This window comes from Daphnia carinata, chromosome 6 (genome assembly GCF_022539665.2).
Source record: "Daphnia carinata strain CSIRO-1 chromosome 6, CSIRO_AGI_Dcar_HiC_V3, whole genome shotgun sequence".
NCBI classification, from domain to species: Eukaryota; Metazoa; Arthropoda; class Branchiopoda; order Diplostraca; family Daphniidae; genus Daphnia; species Daphnia carinata.
In genome coordinates this window covers 8,421,246-8,446,748 of record NC_081336.1, presented here as the reverse complement: position 1 = coordinate 8,446,748, position 25,503 = coordinate 8,421,246, and the positions used below count along the sequence as shown (strand labels likewise).

Sequence of the window (25,503 nt, the reverse complement as noted above, 5' to 3'; positions counted from 1 at the left end):
TTCTTCTGCTTGGGCTTTGGACTGTGACGTATTATTTTGATTTAAAAACTTAAAACTTAGTCTTTGAATTGAGGCTTTGTCAAATCTCTTCTAGTACCTCCAAAAATTTCCCTTTCTTGAGATGGGGGAAACAAAGCTACGTATTTTAGAACTTTATAGTGGAATTGGTGGCATGCATTATGCAGCTGAATGTAAGTTAATCTCAATGTAAATACCACAAATTTCAGCTCACATTTTTGCATCTTTCTTACAGTAGCAAATGTTGGAGCAGAAGTTGTTTTCTCTGTAGACATCAATACGTCCGCGAATGAAGTTTATCGACATAATTTCAAGCAAACTAATCAACAGTCACGAAACATTGAATCCCTTAATGCAAACGAAATCAACAAGTTAAAGCCCAACTTTATAATGATGAGCCCACCCTGCCAGCCATTTACCAGAGTTGGCTTGAAACTGGATGTAGAAGATTCCCGTTGTTCATCATTTCTTCACTTGTTAGATGTACTCCCACATTTAGAAACAATTTCATTTATTTTAATGGAAAATGTTGTGGGTTTTGAAACATCTGAAATGAGAAATGCATTTACCAAGGCATTGAAAAGCTGTGGTTTTTACTTTCGAGAATTCTTACTGTCTCCTGTGAGCTTGCAAATCCCCAACAGTAGAAATAGATACTATCTCATAGCCAAGAAATTTACCAACTTTGCATTTGGAACAGAAACAGATATTGTAAGTTACACTTAGTTTTACTGCCAAATAAATTACCTGTTGATATTCAGTGAATAATGTGTGTTTTCCACAGATGACAACCTTTCCAAGCAACAGTTGTGAGGTTACCATGCCAGTTGGACAAAAGACATTGGAGCCCTATCTGGAGAAGAGTTTTGCAGACGAAGAACTGGCGCGCTTTTTACTTCCCGCCAAAACTTTGATGAAGTACTGGCGGATTTTTGACGTGCGACAAAGATCCGACGTATCGTCTTGCTGTTTCACCAAAGCCTATTCTCACTATGCAGAAGGCACTGGATCTGTGCTGCAGCACGTTTCAAGTGAATCATTTCACGAAAAATTCGCTGAATTCGAAAAAGATGGAAACGTTGCACATCTGAAACTCTTGCAGCTCAGATATTTCACACCTCGAGAAATCGCCAATTTAATGGGCTTCCCTGCTCATTTTTCGTTTCCTGAAAACACTTCCCTCAAGACTCGATATCGACTCTTGGGAAATAGCTTAAATGTGCACGTTGTGTCCAGACTCTTAAAAATATTGTTGGAATGAAATAAACAATCACTTAAATATTTTTTTCGGTAATGTATAAAGAATAAACCAAATTAAGGGAACATGGCTAGCGTTAGAGTAGAGATTAACAGGCAGATGGATCTTATTTTCACTGTTGGCCAGGCGCCGATCCCTTGCCTCGATTGACGTCACTTATGCATACCCACTGCCCTTCAACTGTTTCTTTCCATAAACTGACTTTGTTGTCTCCACCTGAGACAGCCAGGATATTGCCCGTTACGGACCATGAGACGTGCCAAACAACGTCCTCGAAGGTGTGAAGAACCCTCTGGTTCCAACTGCTGGATACACCGTCGTTTGTCCATAAAATAACTCGTCGATCTTGAGAACAGCTGGCAATGACGGTACGAGAAAGTCCAATGGACGGAGCCCAAGCTGCATCACGAACCCAGTCCGAATGCCCTTCCAATTTGGCTTCCTCTACCCATTCTTTATCCTCCCTACAATTTTTCAAATCCTTCAATTATACGAAAATTTGTATTATGATCAGAAATACGGAGACTTACCGCCAGACTTTGACAAGGTTATCACAGCCGCCGCTAACAAACCGTTTGACGGGGGCAGATCGCACACCGGACGAGGAGTCGAAAGCTGCGTTGGGTCCAATAGCCGGGGCCCAGCTAACTGCATTGCATCCAATCTGTAATTCCATAAAATATTCTAGCTAACATCAAAACTTTTTAAAATCATAATAACTAATTTTACTGTGTGGGCATTGTTGATCTTCTTGGCTTCCCATCCCCCTGCAGCTGTAGCAGAAAGAATAGAGATGGATCCATCAGAACTTCCACAAGCAAGAATCAAGCCAAAGTCATGAGGTGCCCAGCAAACAGAGTTCACAGATGAATCATGGTTAGCATATTCATAAAACTTGACCCATTGCCCACTCATTTCTTTCCAGATAATGACTTTGCGATCATAGGAGCAGGAGGCAAGAATGTTTCCAAACTTGGGATGAGCCCAGGCAATTTGCCAGACCTGGTAAAGTAAATAGACTCATTATAATGTTGTACTAAAATGTGAAACATAAGTTTTTTATTAGCTTACTGGCCCTTCATGCCCTCTTAAGTCTGCTGCCAATGTCTGTGTACCGTTTTTCACATCATAGATCCTTACAGACCTATCAGAAGAGCATGTTGCAAGTCGGCAACCATAATAGTCCATCTGAGCATCATGCTATGAATTTAAAAAGTTTAAAAAATCAACATCTTACATCACTATTGCAAAAATAAATGCCATAACGTTTCAATACTCACAATCATGTCTTCGTGCCCAGTATCGACTGTGGATATGACAGATACCTAATAGAAACGGAATTTTGTATTTACACGATTTCTATACTGTAATATAGCTATTTAATACTATATAATACCATTTTTCGATAACTGGTAGTACGGACAGCCGGATAAAATATTCGGTTTAGTAAAAAAATACCGACAAAACTACACACTGAACGTCAGTTTCAGTCGACGTGTACTAGCAGTGTTGCCACATTTAAAATTCTCGAAATAAAATGATAAATGTCTTCGTAAGTTTTTTAATTTTCTCAAATACGCCAGTCAAAGATGGTCCAGTGTTAAATAAAAACAGAAATGGTGTTTGAAATTTTGTTTTCTTCTTACTGTTGAACAATACAACGATGAAAACATAACGGAAATCGAAAGAAAATTCAATTAACGCTGTCATCGTGAGGAAAGAAAGAGGAACGAACAAATTTGCGCGAACAATTAAATCAATAAACAAAAATTTTTCGGTCAAAATAATAAATAAGGTCAAAAAGAGTTACAATTTCATAAAATTTGAATAGGGGAAAAAGGAGAATAGTAAATATTTTCAAAAACATCTGTAATAGCAACTAATAGTTGAGTTTGGTGTTCATAAATAGTTTGGGTATAACTTTTTGATGTGATGGGTAACATTATTTGTTGATAAGTTTTTTGTTTGAATGCTAATAAGACTCAAAAACTTTAGGCTCAGTTAAATAACAAATGTGAAAGGAAAAGAGTTTTACAATTTCATAAAATTTCAACAGGGGAACAAAGAGAATGTTTCCCCATTAAAAAAAACTAGAATACCATCTAATAATTGAGTTTCGTGTTTTTTAAATGTGAAGGGCAACATTTTAATGTTTTGAGCGTAACATTGTTATCAGGTGCTGTTTCTTTTCCTGAATAAAATAAGAATCTAAAATTTTGTGGTCACTAAAAAGCAAATATAAAAGCCAAGCGAGTTTTCCAATTTCATAAAATTACAACAGGGGAACAAAGGGAATGGTATTTTCCCCAATAAAATCTAAAATAGCACCATTCGTTAAGTTCGAAAATTCAGGTACAGCATTTTTGTGTTCTGGGGATTACATTTATCTCGGACGCCTAGCTTTTTTTGATAATTTTGATGGAGTCAAAATTAAGAACGCAAAAGGGCCAGGGACCACATCATCGACGACTTCTTCTACTGGTATCTCGGTAGTTTCTGGCAGAACATGTGGTTCGTAGTGTCTTTCGATAAGATCAACCCCACCCGACGTGAAGAGACGAACGTGTAGGATTCCATCGACTTCCTTTAAAAATTTGATTGCGAAAATAGAACGTTTTACAAAACGTTTGACAAAGGAATCAGCATCTTCTTCCAACATAGATTCCGCTCCGACGAGGCAACATCTAAAGGCCTGTGCCGGCTGTTTAGTGTAATCGGACGGTAAGTTTCTTAAATGCCTCATTTTCACTGTGCGACTGTAACCGTAATCAAAGTAGTACACTCTGGCTTTGTCTCCATTAACTTCCTCAACAACTGCTCGATTCCAGCGGCCATCATCAGGAAAGAAAGAATCTTCATCTTGATAAAAGGCAAGGCAGGGCTTGCCAACGGAAGCAATAAAATTTTTTTGATTGATGAATTCGGGATGAAGAGCAAGCATTTCGAGACGTTCCGTAATAGCACCAACAGTCTTCGGTTCCAGCTGAACCCAAAATTCGGAAAGGGATTTTATGTAAGAAGCAACAGCCAGACGAGAGATCATTTCTTCTGGAGAAAAGTTGAAATTTTGGACTGCATGCATCAAGGGAAACTTAAATAACCGGCGCTGTACAAGCTCAACACCATCAGAGGAGTAAAGACGAACATGAAGAGTGTTATCGACGGTGTTGCAATATTTAACGCTGAAAGCCGACAGCTGAGTTAAATCGGTTTGGAAGGCTTCAGCAAATTCTTTGTAAAAATGCTCCGCTCCATTCAGGCAACATTTAAAAGCCAAGGGTGGTTGCTCAACCAAATCCAGTGGCAGTTCTTGTAAACAGCTATTCTCCACTACACAACTATTCCCGTAGTCAATGTAGCATATCGTGATGGCGTAGTGGTTCACATCTTCTATTAGAGCACGATACCAGCAGCCGTCTGATGCAAACAAAGCCAGGCAAGGTTTGCCAGCAGAGGCAACAAAATTATTCCGGCAAACGAAATCAGGATTATCCGCCAGTTTACTTATGCGTTTCGCTATGGTGCTGACCAAATCCGGTTCCAGCTGGACCCAAAATTCGGTAAGTGATTTGATGAATGGGGCGACAGCAGTAGTGGAAATAATTTGTTGTGCTGCAAATGTCTTTCTTTGCGGTGCATACGACAAAGAGGATTTTGACTCATTCTGACCAGAAATAGCTGTCTCCATCAGTACTGAAACATAGATTTAAAAAAAAAAAATACATTATTATCATTCTACTGTGAATTTTAGGAGCAAGAACTCACCGTTTTCCAAGCGAACAACTGCCGGTGAAGCTTCTTGCACAGGAATTTCGGAAGGATTCCTAGTAAATGCAAGCAGCGATGTTTTGGCAAGATTTGGAATGTTGTAAGATTCCGGCAAAATGTTGAGAACAGGCTTGAAATTTGCTGGATGCTCGTTTATAAAGTTACACATTTTTAGAGCCTTGTTGTATGTCATTGAAGCAATGCCCATTCTACGTTGAATCATGGTAGTGACAAACAGTTGGTAGGTAAAATCAAAGAGCCTCAGACATAGGTGCCCATCATATGTGCCAACTTTTACAGCTTTCCAAGTATGGTTTAACATGTGGGTCTTCACAAAAAACATAGCTGCCACACTCCATTGAGTGTCAGATCTGTTTTTTTCACATGGGAAACTTATGTCAGCAAGATTAAATTTGCTAGCAAGTGGAGGCCAGTTTCGAATATGCTCTGCCTCAGATCAAGGAAAATCTGCAATGCGCACAGATGCCAAAGGAACTGAATGTGTGTCTCCAAAATCAATGCAGAAAACTTCCAATGTTCCAGAAAAACTCAGTTTTAGTTTTGGTACTTTGGCCCGGTGCCATTGATCATTGATTAGCACACAGTAAATCTGCTTATTGTTTAGCTCTTTTACAGACAAAGGTGGGGCTCTGTATTTCAGCTTATCTTGAACAGAGACAATATAATTTTCCATGAGGAAATGTAAGCTCCAATCATGGGTCACACCCCAGAATTGTATAAATGGCTCTTGCTGGCCATGGGCAAAATCATCTACGTGGGTCACATGCACTAAGATACTACCCACCATCTTGATAAGTCCTAGTTAGGACTATCTGGTTTAGTTTAAAACTGAACGATGTTGATGTAAAATTTCTTAATTCAATTAAAATGCCTCGAGTGAGTCAGTAGGAAGTAAGAAGCTTTCAGTACATGAAGAGCTGAAGGATTAAAACCGAGACAAAGAAACCTACAGTTACAGCCACGTTAACGTCACAAATACACGACTATACTCTAGCAAGACTTGAATTCAAATGATGCAATTTCCGTTGAAAAATAAACGGTCAACTTGAAAATCCAGTGTTGCCGCTATGGGAAACTATTTTGCAAAGACAAAGAAACAAAAGGCGGTCTCGTAGTCTGCTACAACATACAATCTGTTTGCATTTTATTGTTTGACGAAAGATAAGATAATAAAAGAAAAGAAAGACATAATTTAATGTTTTAACGTTCAAGTAAACAACGGGGAAAAGATTAATGATCTAATTAATTTTTAGCTTCGAAAGCAACAAGTATTTTGGTATTTATTGAAGAAAATAAAGCTGACTCAGCCTTACTGACTGTCGGCACACTAAAAAAGTTCCAGCACAAATAAATTCATCCAATAATCAAAAAGAATTTCTATACTATAATATAGCTTTTTAATACTATATAATACCGTTCTTTCGAGAACCGGTGGTACAGACAGCGGGATAAAATATTCGGTTTAGTACAAAAAAAAAAATACCGATATCATCGAACGTAGGTTGTTTGTAAGCCTCCCCATGGCCACTAGGTTCATGGATGCCGGCAGCTAATCATCGGGATGTGTGACCCTCTTCGATACCAATGTTTTTGTTGGTACTTACCTTCGCTCCATACTAGGCAGGCTAGTACAACACCTAAATTACCTGATAACCAAGAACCAGGTTCAAATGTCTTTATTAGGAACGGTATGGGAATACAGATAAAAAGAGATGACAAACATTACAAAGAAAACAAACAAACATTTCCGGATAAGTAACGGTAAACAATAGAATCCACATCAATTTGACGTTCCAAACGATACCATGGAGGGGTTAAGGTTAGTTGTTGTAGTATGCATAACAACTTCTTTTTCCTAGACCGCTTCTACATCTGCATTTAGAAAATCTAAAACATTAGTTTCCCCAACAAACAACGAGTCAACGAAGATAACACCGTTCTCTTCTGCTCCAAAGAACGCTCGACATACTTTTTCTGAATCAAAACAAACGCCGTTAAACTTTTCCACTGTTGCTTGTGACCAGTCTTTTGGTGGTTTCTTTAAGCTGCATCGAGTTGCCAAAGGTGGAATACCTGCGCACTCGCTTGGCATTTCGCGGATGCTTTCCAAAGGAGTGGTTTGAGTATCACCATAGTCAACAAAATAAACTTCGGTAGTAGCCTCAGCTAAATTCTGAATTTGCGCACGAAACCAGCCAGCATAGATAGGATGATAAACTCCATAAATTCGACCGATAACTGGTTTCTCCATTATTTGAAAAGCGTCGGAGTCCTTTTCATAATATTCGACTAGAAGAGTTTGGATTTTTTGAAGCTTCATTTCATCCTGTTTGGATTGAAACCAGAATTCCATAGGAGATAGGCAGTAGACAATGTAGCCCTCCACATGTTGAGTGGTGGTAATTAGTTCTTTCTTAACCGACTCTACACATGTTTTTGACAAGACAGAATAATCTTGTGAATCACGAATAGAGGATTTTTCACGATATCCTTCCACCTGAGACGAAGTGGTGTTCCCAACAGTTGCATTACGTTCTCCGTCCACGATTGTAGTCGATGATGGTTGGGTGGCAGTATTTCCTGCATCACTTTCGACAGATGCTTCTGGCACCAAAACATCCGTGGGTTGTTCGCTGCATAGATCGCCAAGATCTGTCCCTTCAGGGTCGAAGATACGAACGTGTAATACTCCGTCGACTATATTTACGAACTTCACTGTCAAAGCAGTCATCTCTGCTATGACCTTCAAATAAATTTCAGTGACGTGTGCCAAATAACTTTCCGCTCCCTCTTGGCAACACTTGTATGCCAGGGCTGGAGTCTGAGCAAGATCGAACGGCAGTTCCCGCAAGTCGCAGCTTTTCACACTGCAACTGTTTCCATAATCGATGTATAAGACTGTTACTGAATCTTCGCTAATTGCCTCTACCACAGCACGGTACCAGCGCCCGTCCTCCATAAAGAACGCCAAACAGGGCTTGCCGATCGAAGCAGTAAAATTGTTTGTGTCGGCGAATTGAGGATCTATGGCCAATTTGTCGATCCGAGTCATAATGGCTTCAACGGATTCTGGTTCTAACTGTAGCCAGAACTCGGTAGGTGATTCAGCATAGGAAATGATGGCCTGGCTGGAAATAACTTGCGTTGGTGTAAAATTTACATTCTGGGAGACCAATTCTACTTCAGTGATTGAAGACATGCATTCCATGGATTTGAGTTGAGCCAAATATTGGGACACATTCCCTACATTGGGAAGGGTCAAATCCACCTCATGAACTTCATTGGAACTCTCTAAATTGTGGTACAAAAAATTATTCATAAGCATTTTTCGGAAGAAATAAGAGATTTAACCTGAACCAGAAGATGTGAACAACACAGAAAGCTTTTCTTTAGTCATAATGCACAAATCTATGGCTTTCTGAAGTTCAGCGCTGATAGGGCTGCTCGGCTTTCCTCCCTTTAGTTGGCACGACCACGTCTACAACAAAGCTGTTTAGTTATTTGCAATGTTATAAGCAAAAACTTGTATTTACCAATTGAGGGAACGTCATAAACAGAGGGATGATCCGTTTTAACTGCGACAACGGCGTATTTTGCTTCGTTCCATAGTCGACAAAAAGTATCTCTGCCACCTCATCGTGAATGGCTAGGACTTGCGAGCGGTGGTAACGTCCATCTTCAATAAAGCGAACCACGCAAGGTAATCCAACAGTTGGTTGGTCCTCTTGCAATTCATTTGGTGACAACGATGAATAGAAGTTTTCCAGTTCTTCCAACTGATTCTAATGAGGAATGTAATAAAGGAGTAAAAAAAAAATAGAGCAATTAGGTTTGCAAGCTGAAGCAAAACAACATTTAATATTACCTGATAACCTTTATCATCAAACGGTCTTAGATAAAACTGGTTAAGATCAGAACAACAAGTCAGGATAACATCCATTGATGTCTTAGAAATCGGAAGTTTCGTATACGCGGTAGACGGAGGTCCAACGGACGCCAAACTCAATTTTCTAAATACCCCATTAATGGTAACAGTACCACATTCACTTTTTTCTACCAAATGTATAGGGTATTTTGCTCCAGGATCTTGTTTGGCAAAAGTCGCTGAGAACACTTTCCCAATGCAGCAATTTTCGAATTTGCTCTTGTCATCAGATGTCCATGCTTGCAAGATATCAATTCCATCAAGCTTGCAGCGGAAGGCTAGCGGATTTAGTTTGACAAATTCTTCGTCAATAGCTTTAATTTGCTTTATTGGACAATGTTGAGTGTTGCCATAATCGACGAAGAACACGTTGGCCAACGGGACCGGTAAATGATGGTCACAAGAGCTCACGTATTGCCCGCGATACCATGCGTTATCTTCGTCATACTGAACAACACAAGCTGATCCAGGTGTGGGATTTTGTACAACTGGTTTGGATTCATCTTGGGAAAGAGAAAAGAAATAAAACGAAGTTCACGAAACATGATTATCAATAAAGGAAGCTTACCGGAATAAACTAAGTTCAACCTTTTAGCCAAGTCGTCGAGAGCGGCAAACGATTCCGAAAGCTGTACGTAAAAGTCTGTTGGATCGTTCACGGATACCACTTCCACATTCTTGACAAGTCCAGATAAACCTGGTTGTTGTGGATAAAAATACTGCTTCTGGATTTGGGACACTTCCAATTGTGGAATCTCATGCACCATTGCTGGTTTCTGAGGTTCCAAAGTTTCTGGCGAAATCTGTCGGTTCAATTCTTTTCGATTTTCTGAACTTTCAGTGCCATACGGAAGCAACTTTTGAAGTTGACTAGTAGAAGTAATGGGTGAACTTAACTTCGGTGTGCAAAACAAGTCCAGTTGTTCAGCTACAATTGCTTCTTTCACTGGGTTTTCTGTCGTACTGGCCTTGCGTTCCATGCGTACGGAGGCTTCGCAGAACCTAGAACTTACACTACCATTGCTTCTTGCATAAGTTTTTTCGTCTAATTTGAGACCATAAGAGGAACACGCATTTAACTTGTACAATAACTCTATGAAAATCTTTGAAAGTAAGCAACTCACCATTCGTTTCTGCAGAATTTTGTTTAGCGCATGGTCCATTTGAGAATGTAATCGAATAATTTCCACTGTCACTGCTTCTTATTTGTCGATAATCTTTATCGGCAAGCGGAGTTCGAGGGTGTACTAACTGAACAGACCCTGGCCGTGAGATTTCAGTACTTGAAGCGGTTTTGCTAACTAAATAGATTTTCATCAAATTCGTAGTACTATTAAATCGGAAAATGAATAATTTAACAATAATTTACCGTTTTCGACAAATTTGGATGAAGCACGCGCCCCGAGAATCTTGACAATTTCGCTATTACAGGGATCACTGGTAAACGTGACGGAGTAGGCCCCTTCGATACACGGGCCCATTTTAACCTTTATCCACTTATCGAGAATCAGGTTGTTCCATTTCGAGACCGGCAATGTAACATTAAGATCCAGTCGACAATCAACACCGTAAGGTGGTTGACGGAAACGAGTCAGATTTCCAAGCGGAGCCAGAATTTTCCTACGTGGCATGCAGACACTGTTTCCATAGTCGATAAATTGAACTTCGACATCGTTAGGGAGTTCTTTGGTAACGCGAACACGATAGTAAAGTTGATCCACTTCCCAATGAACAACGCCATGATGACCTAAGCGGCTCTCAACATCGACATAGAGATGAGGTGCGCTAGTTTCCGACGAGTAGGCTGTACTCAGCTCAATGGCCATTTCGTTTAGAGCCTTGGTTCCAAATTCAGTCTTTGAATCAGGTAGGCTTATTTTTTCAAGTTGTCCGTAAAAGTATCCAGGCTTCTCACTGAAACTTACGAAAAGGCTCTCCTCCGCAGCCAAATTAAGTGAAGGTATCTGAGAAACGAAATGCCAAGGTTCAATAAGTTTTGGTATTACTGATAAATATAATAATTAAAACAAAACACACACACCAATTATGTGATTGGATATTTACCTCAGCTACTGTCATGTACATCACATTACTAAATGGCGAGCTTGCGATGCCACGTGGAATATTTGTTGTCGTATTCTGGAGATTTGCAAAAATCGCGCCAAGAAGATCGCGTATGCTTCGGCCAGCTTCATCATAGAGATTAACTTCCTGTTTGTCGTCATCCACTACTTCGACCTGGAGGTTACTGGCCGAATTTACAAACGCGGTAAAAATTTGGATGAGGCCGCACAGCTTTGAAACTTCTTGTACACCAAATAGAGACACGCGATACGCACACAAAGGGGGTTCCAGAAGCTCATCCGGAATATCACAGATCAGGGAGATGTTAATTTGATTCTGACTACCGGTATCAACATAGTAGACGGTGCAACTACAGCCAGGAGTGCCATAATCTTTCACTGCCGTGATTAAACCACGATGAAACAGTTTATCAGCTGGAGAGATGGCCATACAAGGTGACCCAACGGGTGTGCCGTGAAAAGGAATGGGCGCTGCTGTGTTTAGTTTCTTGCGTATATTCACGAGAGTACTTGCCTCGCTTTTCATTTGGACGAAGAATTTGAAGGGTCCTTCCGACATGTGTGACACAGTTACATTATGACGACCTTTACTTGGTAAATTGTTGATCACGTATGCTCTCTGAGGCGCATGAAGATGTTCTTTCTGGGACAAAGGAATGGCGAAAGCGGGTCTGACTGGATTAGATAGAGCTGCCAGGTTGCATCCAGCAGGGAACAATTTCATGGCTGATGAAGTGTAAAAAGCAGGCTTCATGTAGGCTGGTTGTTTATTCATGACTTCACACATACTTAAAGCTTCATGGTAGGTCTGTGCTGCTACACCCAAGGATTGTTGAATCATAATAGTTGCTAAGAGTTGATTATTGGAATTTAACAGCCTCACACCCTGGTGAGTGCCATACATTCCCAATGGCACTGCTTTCCAAGTGTGATTCTCCACATGAATCTTCAAATACATAATGGCAAGCTCACTCCATTGTCGACTATAAGTCCCAGGTCCACACGGGGCAACTACATCAGCAAGAATGAACTTGGTGGCAAGGGGTGGGCATTCTCTGATGTTTTCTGCTTCATATCCAGAAATGTCTAATGTGCGCACAAGTGCCAAAGGAACTGTGTGTGTGTCGCCAGAATCAATACAGAATACTTCAATGGTTCCTGATTGGCTTAACTTCAATTCAGGAATTCTTGCTCGTTGCCATCTGTGGTTGATGAGCACACAGCAGACTTGCATATTTTCAAGCACACTAACGCTCAACGGTGGAAGCTTTGTTTCCAAACTATGCCGGATGGATTCCAGATACAGCTCCATTGTCAGATAGAAACTGCGATCATGAGTCATTCCCCAGAAATAAACACATGGCCCTTGGCGACCTCTGATGGAATCGTCTATGTGGGTCACATGCACCAACATGCTGGCTGCAGCCATTTGTGAACTATCTGGAGAGCTTGAAAAGATTGATACATATTCAATTGATTCTCAGAACTTCATTATTTCATATAATTAAAAAATAAACATACCAATTTTACAGATGAAAGTTGGTGGAACAGTGAAATTGCAAAACGCGTCTCGAACAATACCTTGAAAAGTTTAAACAATGCAAGTTTTAAAAAACAAATAGAAACAAAGTCGTATCCAGTTTCTTTTTATAACTTAATAATTTTTACTTTGAAACCATAAGTGACAAAAATATAGGTATATAAATCCGAAAACAATGCGAAGGTTTGAAAACATTTAACGGCAACAACACCATGTGATACTAACCTTCGATATCGCGTGGCTTTTTTAACTATGCCTTGCTCTGACGATTTATTTTTTTCTCAAACAACCATGGCGCCTACAGGATACTACGACGTTGTCAAATGTGTCTTTGAACTCCATTTTATAGAAGTTCTGTGGAGTTCTATGGGTCGGAGCTCTCCGGGTTACCCAGAACCAGAACCCACTCGATATCGACACCGACATAAACGACACACGGGCGGACAAGATAAAAAAAAAAATTAGAGAACAGTAAGAACGAATTTAACTTGTTTAAGGCAAGGTTTATAAATGAAATTAGTAAAAAAAAAGAAAAATAAAAAAAAAGGAAGCAGACATCCCACCCAATATCTCCCGGGGTATGGTACCATTCCTCCACCTGTTAAAAATAACGTGATAATTTCCCTAGTGATATAAATTGCTAAATCGCCATCGATTAATCTAATGTTTTTTTTTTTAATGTAACCTTGTTCTGCGAGTAGCCTATTTAGGGGAATGAATGCCACTGCCAAGTATTATTGAAATTTGGATATCTGTTTGTAATAAAGTGACCCTTCATCTGTTTCTCATAATTTCAATGAAAAAAACAAACAAAGGTGGGGTCACACAAACAATCATTATGAAGGCCGCTGAGTTCACCATAATGATTTTTCACCAAAAAGGAAACGCGTTAACTTTTCCCAGCATCCTCTTTCAACATCACTGTTCGATTGAAGACCAACTATAATGAGATAATTGGTAAAAAAAAAACCAGTGGGAACGAGGAAACACACACAAAAAAAAAAAAAATACCTTGTCTTTCGTGGAATCTGAATCAACAGAGAAGTATCCAACACGTTCAAATTGGAACTTGTCGTAAACTTTAGCTCCACTAATTGATTTGTCAGCAGCGGCGTTGACCACTGACAAAGAATGAGGATTAATGTCAGACAAGAAACCTCCTGGCACCTCGTTGATATCTTCAGGGTTTTGATGTTGAAATCTAATTTAAGAATCAAATTCATGGCTGTCTGAAACTTTTTGAATCCTGAATGAAACTTACAGTCGTTCGTAAACGCGAACTTCAACAAACATTGGATTTGACACCCAATGAATAAAGGCTTTGGGTTTTTCTTGGCAGTTAGCGGACGAGGTGCACTTGACCTCCAATTCCACAACTTGGCCACTTGCATTCTTTTTAACGTTCTCTAAACTAATAACCAGCCCAGCATAACGTAGGCCAACAGCTTGCCCCTTGGTAAGACGGCGGTAGCCTTTTTCTTCCACCTAGGATTAGATAAAATGTTAACGTTACAACTGCTGTTCGTAAAATGTTCTAAGAGTTGCACCTCTCTGAAGTCTGATCGGTCAATATAGATCACTCGATCAAGAGTCACTGAATGGGATCCACGTTGAACCTCCTTGGGAAAATCGGGGACCTCAATCGTTGTAGGTCCCTCAAATGGGAAGTTGGTGATGGTGACTTTCAATGGTGCAAGAACTACCATAGATCTTGGTGCAGTCACATCAAGCGTATCCTTCACAACGGCTTCAAGTTTTTGGGGATCAACACCCATTTGGGCACCTGTTACACCCATTCCCGCGCAGAAATTATTGATAGCTTCTGGAGGGAAACCACGGCGCCGAAGAGCCGTCAAGGTGAACAACCGTGGGTCATCCCAGTCTACAGTACACAGGAGCAATGTGGTAAATACAGGCTTGTCAATTGCTTACATCGACTTTCCACTACCATGAACAATCTTTTCGGTTATGAGTTTCGCAATTTTTCGCTTCGATACTACAGTGTAGTACACGTTCAATCGACCATATTCCCATTGAACAGGGCAGTAGATATCCAAAGCATTGCACAGCCAGTAATAGGATGAGCGTCTGCAATTGAAAACAAAATTTAACAATTTTGCAAGTGACGCGAAACTTTGTTGATAACTCGCCTTGACTGAAATTCTTTTGTGCACAGAGAGTGAGTAATCTGTTCAATAGAATCACAAAGGCAATGCGTATAATCATAGGTGGGATAGATGCACCATCGGTCTCCAGTGCGATGGTGGGCCACATACTTGATGCGATAGGCAACTGGATCCAGTTTGCCTTCTTCTAGCGTCACTTTCATTCTCAGCGTAGCGGCGCCTTCATCAAACATGCCATTTTTCATGTCCTAGACAGTTAAAACATAAAGTTAAAAAAATTCTCGTAATGACAGAAGGTTATTCTACTTCAAATAACTGAAGACTTTCGTCGATAGGGCGTTCTCTCCACGGAGAGGGGACGGGATTAAATCCCTTCATTTCCTCCGCTTTTTGATGGCAGACATAGGCAAGTCCTTTTTTAATAAGGACTTTAGCCCATTCATAAAGCTGATCAAAATTGTCGGAAGAGTGAGTAATTTGGTATGGCTTGTAACCTAGTCGATAATTGGGTAAGTAAGGCGTGCGCAATTGTTGAGCTAATGGCAAAACGAAAAAATTACCTAACCACTCCACCATGTCTTTGATACCAACGAAAAACTTCTCCTCCTCCTTTTCAGGGTTTGTATCATCATAACGAAGGAAGCACACACCATCATTAGCTGCAGCATAGCCGAAATTGATGTTGATTGCTTTGGCGTGCCCGATATGTAGAATACCGTTTGGTTCCGGGGGGAATCTGGTTCTTACCTAAAAATGCGTCAAGGCAGTGTGTTATGCTCGTATCCAAGAAACATTAGTGACGGCCATCTAGTTATAAATGATTCGTTTATGAAGTTACTTGGCCTCCTGTTATTTTCAAATGCTCTTTCAGTAGGTCCATGGTTTTCTCAGTGATGACATAGCCATCAGTTTTGAAGTTTTCGCCCGGTTTATGAAACTGGACCTTCTTCATCAACTCGGTTATCGTGGAAGCACTATCCGAATCGACTTCTGTAGAAAAAAAAAAAGAAAGGAATTCGATATTCAGCTTTGATTTATGGGTGTCGCTTTACCTAAATTTTCTTTATTGCTAGACGTTGGCTTAGCGACTTTAGGTTTTACAACTTTTTCCACCCTAGGAGGAGGAGCTAAATCTTCTTCAGTTTTTGGCCCCAAAAGGCTCAAAACCTGAATTTCGATTTCTGATTTTATCACTTTACCATCAGCCCATTTCAGGTTATTTCGCACTTCACTCATTAAGGGCCCAACATTGAATCGGTATCTATACAACAAATAAAAGCAAACTCACATTTAGTGTCTAACAGGAAAAAAACCATAAAAAAAGAACACACCTCTTTTCAACTAGTTCAGTCTGATGTTTTTTAATCACCTTTTCAACTTCCTGCTCAATTTGCTCTGGTGTCACAACAATTCCTACTCCACAAGATTCTTCAAATGCCTTCATGTCAACATCACCAAGCGGGTTGGAGATAAGGTAGTCCATTGCAGCTAGAATGACAATCAGAAAAGTTTTACTGTTAATATCGTTTCAAAGCTAGTTTTGACATACCATTCAATCTGAGTTCTGAGTCAATGTTTCCTTCGACCACATAACGCGAAAGAAGTGGGATTTGCATGCTAACCTGCGGTTTAATTTTTGTAGCAATGTGGTACAATAGCATACCATGAGCTTTTGAGATTTCAACAGATGAAACACTTGATGCCTAAACAACAATGCATTAGCCATGATTTTTTTACAGGAATGGTAAATAGAAGATGTCACCAGCAAAACGTGAGGTTTTTCTTACCGCATTAATGCAATTCTTGAGATTAGCAGATACATTCGAGTTCTTCGCAGTTTCTTTAGCTTTAACTTCGCCCAAGCCTATGCCAACGAATAGGTTCACTAGATCTGGGCCGTCCATTTTTATATCTGATGCAATTTTACAACAGACAGCGTTAAACTAGAGCAGTAGGAGCAAATGAAAATTCAAAAGTAAGGTTTGCAGACGACAGTAACAGTCACGAATGGCAACCACGGTATTGCATGTAGTTTTAATAAAGAATTCGTAATCTGACTACAATGCTACCTTGCAAATCGTCTCCTTTTTTTCTTAATTGTGATTTAGGCTAACTGAGCCGCAGTTTACTTTTATAACGGTAAAGGCATAGCAACTCATTTGGAAGTCACTAAGATCAGAGGTTCTAATTGTGAAACTGTATTCCGGGACTAAAATATGGCCGCCTTAGGAAGCCAAGGATTTAGTGAAAGACAACGGTGCCCCGATTGCACCAACCGACCGGAAATCCCGCCTTTTCTTTTCGGAAATAAGGTCAAGAAGAAACGCGCCGTCATTGAATATTTTCTCAAAAAAGAAATTAGCAACATTGTTTTCCAAGGCATCGTCTGAACATCCACTCAAATTATGCCGTATTTTCCTCTACTTGTAGGATAGAGTTTGCTTCGGACGCTACAGACTAGGGCAACTACTATTCAATTTCGGTTTTCATTGGTCGAGAGGGGCGAAAAGTCGAGCCAATCAGAATTCAGGAATACTGCTATATATTTCGCCTCTTACTCCCGCACAATGCAACACAACAACCACTGTAATCTCAATACTCACCATGACTGGTCGCGGCAAAGGAGGTAAAGGACTCGGTAAGGGAGGCGCCAAGCGTCATCGTAAAGTTTTGCGTGACAACATCCAGGGCATCACGAAGCCCGCCATCCGTCGTCTTGCTCGCCGTGGTGGTGTCAAGCGTATCTCTGGTTTGATCTACGAGGAAACTCGTGGTGTCCTGAAGGTTTTCCTTGAAAACGTCATCCGAGATGCTGTTACTTACACTGAGCACGCTAAACGCAAAACTGTAACTGCTATGGACGTCGTCTACGCACTGAAACGCCAGGGCCGCACCCTCTACGGTTTTGGTGGTTAAACCTACAGTCAAACTACAAAAAAAAGTTTTTCAAATCAACGGCTCTTTTGAGGGCCACCAAACTTAATGAAAAAGAAAGCTAACACTTTTTCTTCTTGGCTATGGAGTTCTTTATTCTGTCTGTAATTTGAGAAGACTGAGAATAAAAGCCATTCAAACGTGACGCATACCCTAAGGCACATAATAAACAATACAGCAGCAACGTATCTTGAATACGAGTTGTGTTTTTCTTCCTTAGCCGGAGGGGACAAGGTTCTGAGTAAGAAAGCACCCCAGGGTAACGTAATGAAAAAATGTAATGAATTACAAGTTTTCTCAAGGCTTGTAACACCCTTATTTCGTTGGGGAAACGAAGATGGTTGAAAATATTAACTAATCTTTTCCTCCAAGTTTTCTAGCACAAAATATTTAGACAAAAAAAAAGATACGGTTTCGAAGGTACGATTTATTTACGGTAAAACATTCAGGTAAAACGAGTACTTCAAATATCATACATAAATTATACATAATGGTAAGATCTGTGTCAGGTAAAAGACGACGTTGCTACGTTCCTTTCACAATTTTTAGTGGCCCTCACAAGAGCCGTGATGACGAATTTGGGAAAATTGAGGTTTCAGAAGTGAGACGAAACTTTCTACTTGGTGCTGGTATACTTGGTAACGGCTTTGGTTCCTTCAGATACGGCGTGCTTGGCCAACTCACCGGGCAAAAGCAGACGGACGGCCGTCTGGATTTCCCGGGATGTGATGGTCGACCGCTTGTTGTAGTGAGCCAATCGGGAAGACTCTCCGGCGATGCGCTCGAAAATGTCGTTGACGAAGCTGTTCATGATCGTCATGGCTTTGGAGGAGATGCCAGTGTCGGGGTGGACTTGCTTCAACACTTTGTAGATGTAAATGGCGTAGCTCTCCTTCCTCTTGCGTTTTTTCTTCTTATCACCTTTCGTGATGTTCTTCTGGGCTTTCCCAGCTTTCTTTGCGGCTTTCCCACTGACTTTGGGTGGCATGGTGAACAAAATCGATAATGCGACGTAGTTTTACTTCGACTCTCTGAGCGACCGGCTTTGTAAAATTAGGTTTTATATGCCGAGCTGGAAAACTAAGAGAGCCAAATACCTGCCTGATGGTAGCCAAACCCTCGTCTACATGGAGTTTCTAGAAATGGGAGCGACCGCTGGGGCGTGGTTACCCACAAAAGTTGGATTCTGATTGGCTGTCGTTTGGCTACCTCAAGCAAAAGCCACATAGCTATATAATGAAGAATTGCCTTTATTGTGTGCAATTGCGTTGTTGATTTTTGCTAGAAATTTCGTGCTAAATTAAACAGTATCATGTCAGGTCGCGGCAAAGGTGGTAAAGTCAAGGGAAAGTCAAAGACCCGTTCGAGCAGGGCCGGACTCCAGTTCCCCGTCGGTCGTATCCATCGTATGCTCCGTAAAGGATCGTACGCTGAGCGTGTCGGTGCCGGTGCCCCCGTGTACTTGGCCGCCGTCATGGAGTACTTGGCCGCTGAAGTCCTCGAGTTGGCCGGTAACGCCGCTCGTGACAACGAGAAGACCCGTATCATCTCCCGTCACTTGCAATTGATGGCCATCCGAAACGACGAAGAGTTGAACAAACTTCTCTCCGGAGTTACCATCGCTCAAGGTGGTGTCCTGCCCAACATCCAGGCCGTCTTGTTGCCCAAGAAGACCGACAAGCCCGCTAAAGCTTAAATTCTATGGAATTCTCATCTTGAACATTAATAAAACGGCTCTTCTCAGAGCCAACAATATAATTCGAATAGAGAATTTCTAACCTGTCTCACGTTACTTCACAATTGATTTAATTAGCAAAGGTGAAAATCTCTTAGGAACCGTGTCAAGCCACGTTACTGGCACTTCGTCTCACACGTGTTTTGTTTGCTAAGTCCTAAAGAAATTGTGCGTGATGCGAGCTGACGAAAGAATTGCGTGCAACTGAAATTCAGAAGTCGATCATCATTCACACAAGTGGAAAGGATGATTGCATGCAGTCCTTTGCTAGAAGGAGAAGGAACCAGCTGACGGTTATTTTCTTTGTTATTACATTACCCGTTGCTCCTGTTCGCTAATTATTACCCTAACAAAAGACGTAAATTCGTTATCGGCACCTGCAGCACAGACTGCATTGCAGATCCCACTTATCTCCTTTCTTTGAAGAAACACCCCCATGATTCTAAGACACAGGTGCAGCTTCATCCAAAAATTTAATCACAGGTCATTTACAATGATGTATAAAACCCATAAATTACAGTTATGCAGACCGTTGGCGACAAATAGATGCAATTTAAGTGAGAAGGTTCGTTCCCATCAAGTCGTAGATGTGGCTTTTTTCTTGTTCAATTCCTCAGGCGTAACTGAAACACGTTGTTGAAATGTTCTTGATTTAGATTCCTCAATATCAGCTTGATTGTCCTTAATCAACTGCTCAAACTTGTCACATGCTTCCCACGATATACGAGTTTTCTCAGGAAGAACAGCCGTAGGTGTAATAATCTCTCGCCTCTTGTAACCAAGTGGGACTAACGTCTTGTAATCGTGCTGATAGGTTGTTTCCAACGGGCCGTAACGCGCCGATCGATTCCACAATTCAGTCGATGGAGGTGGCCTGGCCTTGACCGGAGGCCCAATCATGATCGGTTTCCTATAGTCATGTTGATACGTACTTTCCATTGGTCCATAACGAATTGTTGGACACCAAAGTGCAGATGGACGACGCGTGTCGTACAGTCTGGGCAGTTTGTTGAAGAGAAAAGCATCTCTCCTCTGCGTGGAATCCATAACATTCGACGTGTTTCACAGCAGCATGGGTAAACGTTTGCCTTTTTTTCAATAATCCATGTTTCAGGTGTTTGTGAAAAACAGGGTGGATGCGGGTTTGCCTTTTAAAGTCGGTTGGGGACTTGTGCACGAGCGGATGTAACACTGTGCACTTAAAAATGTGTTTTGTCTTCAGATTTCTCTTTGTAATTGCAAACCTTTTCTTCACGTCTTGCTGTCTTTTTTGGGTGCAACAATTGACTGTTGAATGGAAGAAGGCAGGGCTTAGTCAACGTCATCCTAACGTTACACGTCAGAACAGTCACATGACGCAAAAGGAACTGAACCCAACAAAGGCGAGATGGTAACAATTTGTTCGAGTGACATACATTACGTTCCAGCATTCACCAGTTTCTGTTACGTTCACATCTGCCAATAGGATGGGTTTGTGGGACTCACTTGCTATTGATTATTGTGTTTACCTGAATTGTGAGATACTGCAGTCTTCGCACATCCAGCCGAAGACAACAGCTGAATATGAAAACCCGATCCGACACGCATCAGTAAACACAGGTAAAGAATATGCCATTCGCCTGATACCGGAATTGAAGATTGATTGCAGATGAACAATATCGGCGTGTGACCTGCATATGAATAATCATCTTTCGGGTTTTTGACCGCAGATAAAAGTGGCATAAAATTACGCAATCAATCACACATCTTTCCAGACTGTCTTCTGCTTTTGCCAAACTATTCATTTGGGTCTGAACACACATCAGGTTTCTTTTTTGTGTTTTTAGTACTGCAGACTGGGATTGGGTAGGTAAACTTGTCACTTTTTCTGCACATTGTGTGTCCCTAATGAAATGTAACATTCCAGGAATATGCCAATCTTGTAAGTTACAAATTTGAGCGAGGCAGGTATGACGAGAAGCTACAGGTTCGTTTGTTCGTTTGTACATTGTCCTTCAATAGTTTAAAACAATAACAGTCAGTTTCATTTCCTTCTCCTTTTTCCCTCTGCGACCCGAACGATGTTCTAATCCCGTTGTTAAACTTTCAGCTATAATTAAACTTGAATTACGTAATTTGCTTACCTTCTGTACATTTATAGCAGGGCCACGAGGATTTAAGAATTGTAAACACGAACACTTAGGTAACAGAATGCGATATTAAAGTGGCCTTCACTTTGTACAACTTCGGATATAAATACCTAAACACACTGTTTACCTAATTTATTTTCTTTTCCAGGAACAAATTAGTGTTTTTACAGGAAAAATTGCTACTATTTTACATTTACTGTAGGGATACACCTGCTTTTTTTGCAAGCGGGACATCTTTTGTTCTTACCGTGAGCCTTTCCCCCATTGGAATTAACGTCAATTGAAAAATTCCGTTTTCAAATCAGTCTTGTGTCGCAAAGCAGCGCTGTTGAACGTCCAGAAGACCAGGTGTAGTGAAAGTAAGAAAATAATTCCTCTTCGTTTTTGCTTTTCCCTAAGTTATTCTTTGCCTTAAATATTCAAGATGTGTTTTGTTTCGTGATCAAGCTAACTTTGTTTTTTATTCGATGTATAGATCTTAAACAAAGCTATCTGTGCTACATATCAAAGCCGCCACAATGTCTCTGGATGAAGTGAGTAGTAACTGTTGATTTTGCGTAGACGACTTGATTTCTATGTTTTACATTTTGCTAGAAATTCAACAAAGCCGCTGAAAGCATCAGGAACATGACCACCAGCCCTTCAGACGATGAAATGAAAGAGATTTATGCTCTTTACAAACAATCGACAGTCGGAGACGTTAACACTGGTAACTAGGATCTTTAAGTACAAACAAGTGATTTGATTTTAAACGCCATTACGTAGCTCGCCCAGGTATGCTTGACCTTAAAGGAAAAGCCAAGTGGGATTCATGGGAATCTAAGAAAGGCATGTCTGCCGATGAAGCCAAGGAAGCATACGTCACCAAAACGGAAGAATTGGTGGCCAAGTACAGTGCATCAAGTGCCTAGACAGCATTGGATATTTTCACGTTTGTTACTTACTGGTTGTTACGGGTTCGTTGTGCCACGCTGTTAATTGTTAAAACAGTTCATCTTTTGTTCATTACCTGAAGGTGCCTCTCAATACAGTTGTCTTGCATTCATATTTAATTCTAGCAGATAACCGAATTTCAATTCAGCTTGTAATAGGTGATTCTGTTCATCGCCGAAGATTCTTCGTTGCATCAGCATCAGTTAGTCAACAAAGCTGTTATCTCAGGGATGGTTGGCGTAATCGTTGGCTGATAAGCTAATGATTAGTTTCGACGCGTTATGTACCTGTATCCAGTCTAGGATATCACTAGTTTCATGCTTCGAAAGACCGTTTGCCAGTGAAATTGTATTAATTATTTTCTGAACTTGTACTTTATTTTCAATTTTCTTTAAAAAAACTTTGAAAACAATGTCTTTGGAAGAGGTGAGTATTGTAAATCTTACAGTGTATGTACCTGTAATTAACCCCTTTCTTGACAGAGGTTTAATAAAGCAGCAGAGAATATTAAAACGTTGACGGCCAGGCCCACTGACGATGAATTGAAAGAAATTTATGCCTTGTTTAAACAGGCCACTGTAGGAGATATTAATGTCGGTTAGTATACAATTATTTTCCAATATTTATAAGAAATTCCATTAACTAGTAACGGATTTTGTTTTCTCGGTTGTTTTAGCACGACCTGGAATGCTGGATTTCAAAGGCAAAGCTAAATGGGACGCTTGGAACTCTAAGAAAGGCATGTCTTCTGATGCTGCTAAAGAAGCCTATATTTCAAAAGCCGCCGAGTTGATGGCAAAGTACAAATAAATTGTAAGTCATGCCCTAGTGTGAAAACGAGAAATCTTTCTCATTTATCACGCAAACTTTAGCCCAATGAATTGTTATTAAAATTTTTCAAGACTGGCAGAAGTTTCAAATGAAATACACGACTGTTACCAAATAACAGACTCATCGTGAACGCGTGCACTGTCAAGGATATAAAACAATAAACTAGCCTTTTCTACGATTTTTCGAGTCACCCAATGTGTCAGACACCTGGGTATGCACGAGGTGAGGAATGGTTTGGAATCTGCTCCATTATGGCCGACAGGTTGCGAACCATTCCCCTCAGAACAGGTGAAATGCGTCATTGCAGGTAAAAGCTCTATAAAAATCTCACCCTTCCTTTAAAAACGGTGCAGCACATGAAGGTCATAAGAAACGAACAGCCACATAGACTTTTATACACTATTAAATTTGGGGAACGGCGTCAAAATAGATAGGTGGGGAATTAAGCTGTGCACTATCTATTCGGTATTCCATTACGACATCCTGTTCTATGGCTTGGGATTAGACAAGTTAGCGAAATGAATAAACGAAACAGTGGTTTCAGGAAAAATTCTTCGCGATATAGTCGGTACGTGCTGGTGCAATCACCATAAGGCTGCTGAATTAGGTCACTTACTTTCAATATGGTGAAGGAATAACGGCTTTTAAAGCAACCGTCGATAGCTCAGTTGGCAGAGCGGTGGACTGTAGAGTGAATTCACGAAATTTGTGAAAGTTGTTACACATTCAGAAGTTATCCATAGGTCGCTGGTTCAACTCCGGCTCGATGGAAAAATCCTTTTGCAACCTTTTTTTTCTTAAAGATGGGCCACATTTTACATCCCTCAAAAGCGGATTTCGAAGGGATCCGTCCCTGTCAATTTGATTATGAAGCACTGGATTGACATTCAGTCTAGGAATATGTTGCAATATAAACATCGAAACTTATATGATAAAAGCTTAACATAAGAGCATGCATGGAAGACCATTTTCAGAGTTAAAAGTACTAATTCAAAGACAGCCTTATCAATTTTTCACTTTTCAGATAATCGAATAGCATTTTACCTGTTTAAAGTCGTTCGATCAATTCGAGGTCATTTCTTCTGTTAATGATACACATGTCTGTAATCCAAGGTAATCAATTAGCCTTGACACTGATCAGGGTCGGGCCTTCACCTTTCGGTGGAGAGGGAAGAGTTCATAATTTGTGGGCGTTTCTGTATCAGGTATTCCCGCCGTCCGACTATATAAACTGCAGGTTGCAATCTCAGAATTCACACTTCGCCAACTCATCTTCAATTGATCGTTACCGTCTGAAGTTAGTCTTCCATCCTTACAATGGCTAATCGACTGGTTTTCGTAAGTTCATTTAATTCACTTTAATTGCAATGTTCCACCATTCTTAACCATTTCGTTGAATTGTAATAATCAGATTATCGCTGCCGTTGCTGTTTTTACCCTGTGTTGTAACGCTGCTCATTTAACACACGAACAACACAAGGAGCATGCCAAGGAAGCTATGGAACGCCACTGGAACAACACTGTTACTAAATGGGTAGCAGTCGGTTCTAAACTGGCCGACAAGGTAGAGGATGCCCTGAACAGGACGGCCGTCAGAGTGATGGACACTGCCCAAAAGATTGGTGGCATCAAGGAAGGTTTAGTAACGAATGTGGCTGCTGTTATTGCTCAAGGTTCCAACATGTGGAGTGAGCTGAGGAACAAATCTTCTGAAAAAATGGCTCGCACTCAGACTAAAATGGATGCTGCCAAGCAGAAGATGCACGATAAACTGGCGGCTGGCGCTGAAAATTTGGTAGAAAAGGGCAACAAGTTGGTCAATTTCACTGTAGGTGTCGTTGGTAAGGTCGTCAGTAAACTCGTCGAGAAATTCCAGCAAGCCAGGTCGAAGTTCCAGGAACACAAGGCCGAACACAATGCTAGGATTAGTGTTGTTCCATTGAATTCAAAGATGTCCACATTATCTGCTCGGATCATCACTTCTGCCAAGTCAGTAACTCCAGTTGCTGAGGTTTCAGTAAAAGAAGAGAGCACAACTAAATCTTCATCACCCCAGCCGACATACTCGTATTAAATTGACACGATTATCACTTTGTACATGATTTTGTTCATAACCCAGTTTGACTGTAACGCCCTTTTTTTTTAAATGTGAATATTACATTGACTAGTATTTTAACTCGGCAGTTTTTTGTGTGTATTAA

At 40.6% G+C, this 25,503-nt stretch overlaps 13 protein-coding genes and 1 non-coding gene across 14 annotated transcripts in view; 8 read left to right on the top strand and 6 right to left on the bottom strand.

Annotated features, from left to right (window-relative positions):
* Positions 1 to 20: 20 nt before the first annotated feature.
* On the top strand, positions 21 to 1,315 carry LOC130702518 (tRNA (cytosine(38)-C(5))-methyltransferase-like). Its single transcript, XM_057524200.2, has 3 exons — positions 21 to 191; positions 254 to 729; positions 803 to 1,315. Exons 1-3 carry the CDS (start codon positions 122 to 124, stop codon positions 1,277 to 1,279), a joined length of 1,023 nt encoding a protein of 340 aa, XP_057380183.1. The 5' UTR covers positions 21 to 121; the 3' UTR covers positions 1,280 to 1,315.
* On the bottom strand, positions 1,298 to 2,788 carry LOC130702550 (protein SEC13 homolog). Its single transcript, XM_057524235.2, has 6 exons — positions 2,673 to 2,788; positions 2,557 to 2,601; positions 2,348 to 2,476; positions 2,006 to 2,278; positions 1,807 to 1,940; positions 1,298 to 1,740 (listed from the first exon to the last, which is right to left on the bottom strand). The coding sequence occupies exons 1-6, from the start codon at positions 2,673 to 2,675 to the stop codon at positions 1,389 to 1,391; spliced, it is 936 nt and encodes a 311-aa protein (XP_057380218.1). The 5' UTR covers positions 2,676 to 2,788; the 3' UTR covers positions 1,298 to 1,388.
* A 630-nt stretch (positions 2,789 to 3,418) lies between these two features.
* Positions 3,419 to 5,946, bottom strand: LOC130702505 (tudor domain-containing 6-like). Its single transcript, XM_057524178.2, has 2 exons — positions 5,042 to 5,946; positions 3,419 to 4,969 (listed from the first exon to the last, which is right to left on the bottom strand). Exons 1-2 carry the CDS (start codon positions 5,385 to 5,387, stop codon positions 3,660 to 3,662), a joined length of 1,656 nt encoding a protein of 551 aa, XP_057380161.1. The 5' UTR covers positions 5,388 to 5,946; the 3' UTR covers positions 3,419 to 3,659.
* A 974-nt stretch (positions 5,947 to 6,920) lies between these two features.
* LOC130702445 (tudor domain-containing protein 6-like) lies at positions 6,921 to 12,634 on the bottom strand. Its single transcript, XM_057524113.1, has 9 exons — positions 12,596 to 12,634; positions 11,055 to 12,514; positions 10,360 to 10,954; positions 10,115 to 10,291; positions 9,559 to 10,035; positions 8,931 to 9,493; positions 8,599 to 8,847; positions 8,417 to 8,543; positions 6,921 to 8,356 (listed from the first exon to the last, which is right to left on the bottom strand). Exons 2-9 carry the CDS (start codon positions 12,501 to 12,503, stop codon positions 6,921 to 6,923), a joined length of 5,073 nt encoding a protein of 1,690 aa, XP_057380096.1. The 5' UTR covers positions 12,504 to 12,514; positions 12,596 to 12,634.
* The window catches only part of LOC130702499 (myosin heavy chain, muscle-like), a 42,795-nt gene continuing 25,168 nt past the window's right edge, over positions 7,877 to 25,503 (bottom strand). Inside the window, exon 31 of the mRNA XM_059495937.1 lies at positions 7,877 to 7,886. The gene's annotated coding sequence lies outside the window, so the exon portion shown is untranslated. The remainder of the gene's footprint in view (positions 7,887 to 25,503) is intronic.
* On the bottom strand, positions 13,349 to 16,723 carry LOC130702501 (probable glutamine--tRNA ligase). The gene is made up of 13 exons (XM_057524174.2): positions 16,528 to 16,723; positions 16,290 to 16,443; positions 16,072 to 16,228; positions 15,793 to 16,001; positions 15,579 to 15,730; positions 15,301 to 15,487; positions 15,047 to 15,234; positions 14,765 to 14,988; positions 14,563 to 14,702; positions 14,162 to 14,496; positions 13,876 to 14,099; positions 13,626 to 13,815; positions 13,349 to 13,554 (listed from the first exon to the last, which is right to left on the bottom strand). The coding sequence occupies exons 1-13, from the start codon at positions 16,642 to 16,644 to the stop codon at positions 13,504 to 13,506; spliced, it is 2,328 nt and encodes a 775-aa protein (XP_057380157.1). The 5' UTR covers positions 16,645 to 16,723; the 3' UTR covers positions 13,349 to 13,503.
* On the top strand, positions 17,331 to 17,819 carry LOC130702542 (histone H4). Its single transcript, XM_057524226.2, has one exon. The coding sequence runs from the start codon at positions 17,345 to 17,347 to the stop codon at positions 17,654 to 17,656; it is 312 nt and encodes a 103-aa protein (XP_057380209.1). The 5' UTR covers positions 17,331 to 17,344; the 3' UTR covers positions 17,657 to 17,819.
* LOC130702538 (histone H2B.1/H2B.2) lies at positions 18,082 to 18,723 on the bottom strand. The gene has a single exon (XM_057524223.2). It carries the CDS (start codon positions 18,660 to 18,662, stop codon positions 18,291 to 18,293), a length of 372 nt encoding a protein of 123 aa, XP_057380206.1. The 5' UTR covers positions 18,663 to 18,723; the 3' UTR covers positions 18,082 to 18,290.
* LOC130702537 (histone H2A-like) lies at positions 18,962 to 19,458 on the top strand. The gene has a single exon (XM_057524222.2). It carries the CDS (start codon positions 18,987 to 18,989, stop codon positions 19,368 to 19,370), a length of 384 nt encoding a protein of 127 aa, XP_057380205.1. The 5' UTR covers positions 18,962 to 18,986; the 3' UTR covers positions 19,371 to 19,458.
* LOC130702541 (uncharacterized) lies at positions 20,312 to 21,657 on the top strand. The gene is made up of 4 exons (XM_059495594.1): positions 20,312 to 20,799; positions 20,875 to 21,008; positions 21,119 to 21,254; positions 21,316 to 21,657. Exons 1-4 carry the CDS (start codon positions 20,546 to 20,548, stop codon positions 21,332 to 21,334), a joined length of 543 nt encoding a protein of 180 aa, XP_059351577.1. The 5' UTR covers positions 20,312 to 20,545; the 3' UTR covers positions 21,335 to 21,657.
* On the top strand, positions 21,795 to 22,581 carry LOC130702543 (acyl-CoA-binding protein homolog). Its single transcript, XM_057524227.2, has 4 exons — positions 21,795 to 21,897; positions 22,014 to 22,071; positions 22,133 to 22,247; positions 22,304 to 22,581. The coding sequence occupies exons 2-4, from the start codon at positions 22,057 to 22,059 to the stop codon at positions 22,447 to 22,449; spliced, it is 276 nt and encodes a 91-aa protein (XP_057380210.1). The 5' UTR covers positions 21,795 to 21,897; positions 22,014 to 22,056; the 3' UTR covers positions 22,450 to 22,581.
* LOC130702544 (acyl-CoA-binding domain-containing protein 7-like) lies at positions 22,742 to 23,417 on the top strand. The gene is made up of 3 exons (XM_057524229.2): positions 22,742 to 22,897; positions 22,954 to 23,068; positions 23,148 to 23,417. The coding sequence occupies exons 1-3, from the start codon at positions 22,883 to 22,885 to the stop codon at positions 23,279 to 23,281; spliced, it is 264 nt and encodes an 87-aa protein (XP_057380212.1). The 5' UTR covers positions 22,742 to 22,882; the 3' UTR covers positions 23,282 to 23,417.
* On the top strand, positions 23,956 to 24,073 carry Trnay-gua (transfer RNA tyrosine (anticodon GUA)). The gene is made up of 2 exons: positions 23,956 to 23,992; positions 24,038 to 24,073. It is a non-coding gene; the product is annotated as a tRNA-Tyr (tRNA).
* On the top strand, positions 24,559 to 25,478 carry LOC130702532 (uncharacterized). The gene is made up of 2 exons (XM_057524216.1): positions 24,559 to 24,640; positions 24,714 to 25,478. The coding sequence occupies exons 1-2, from the start codon at positions 24,620 to 24,622 to the stop codon at positions 25,374 to 25,376; spliced, it is 684 nt and encodes a 227-aa protein (XP_057380199.1). The 5' UTR covers positions 24,559 to 24,619; the 3' UTR covers positions 25,377 to 25,478.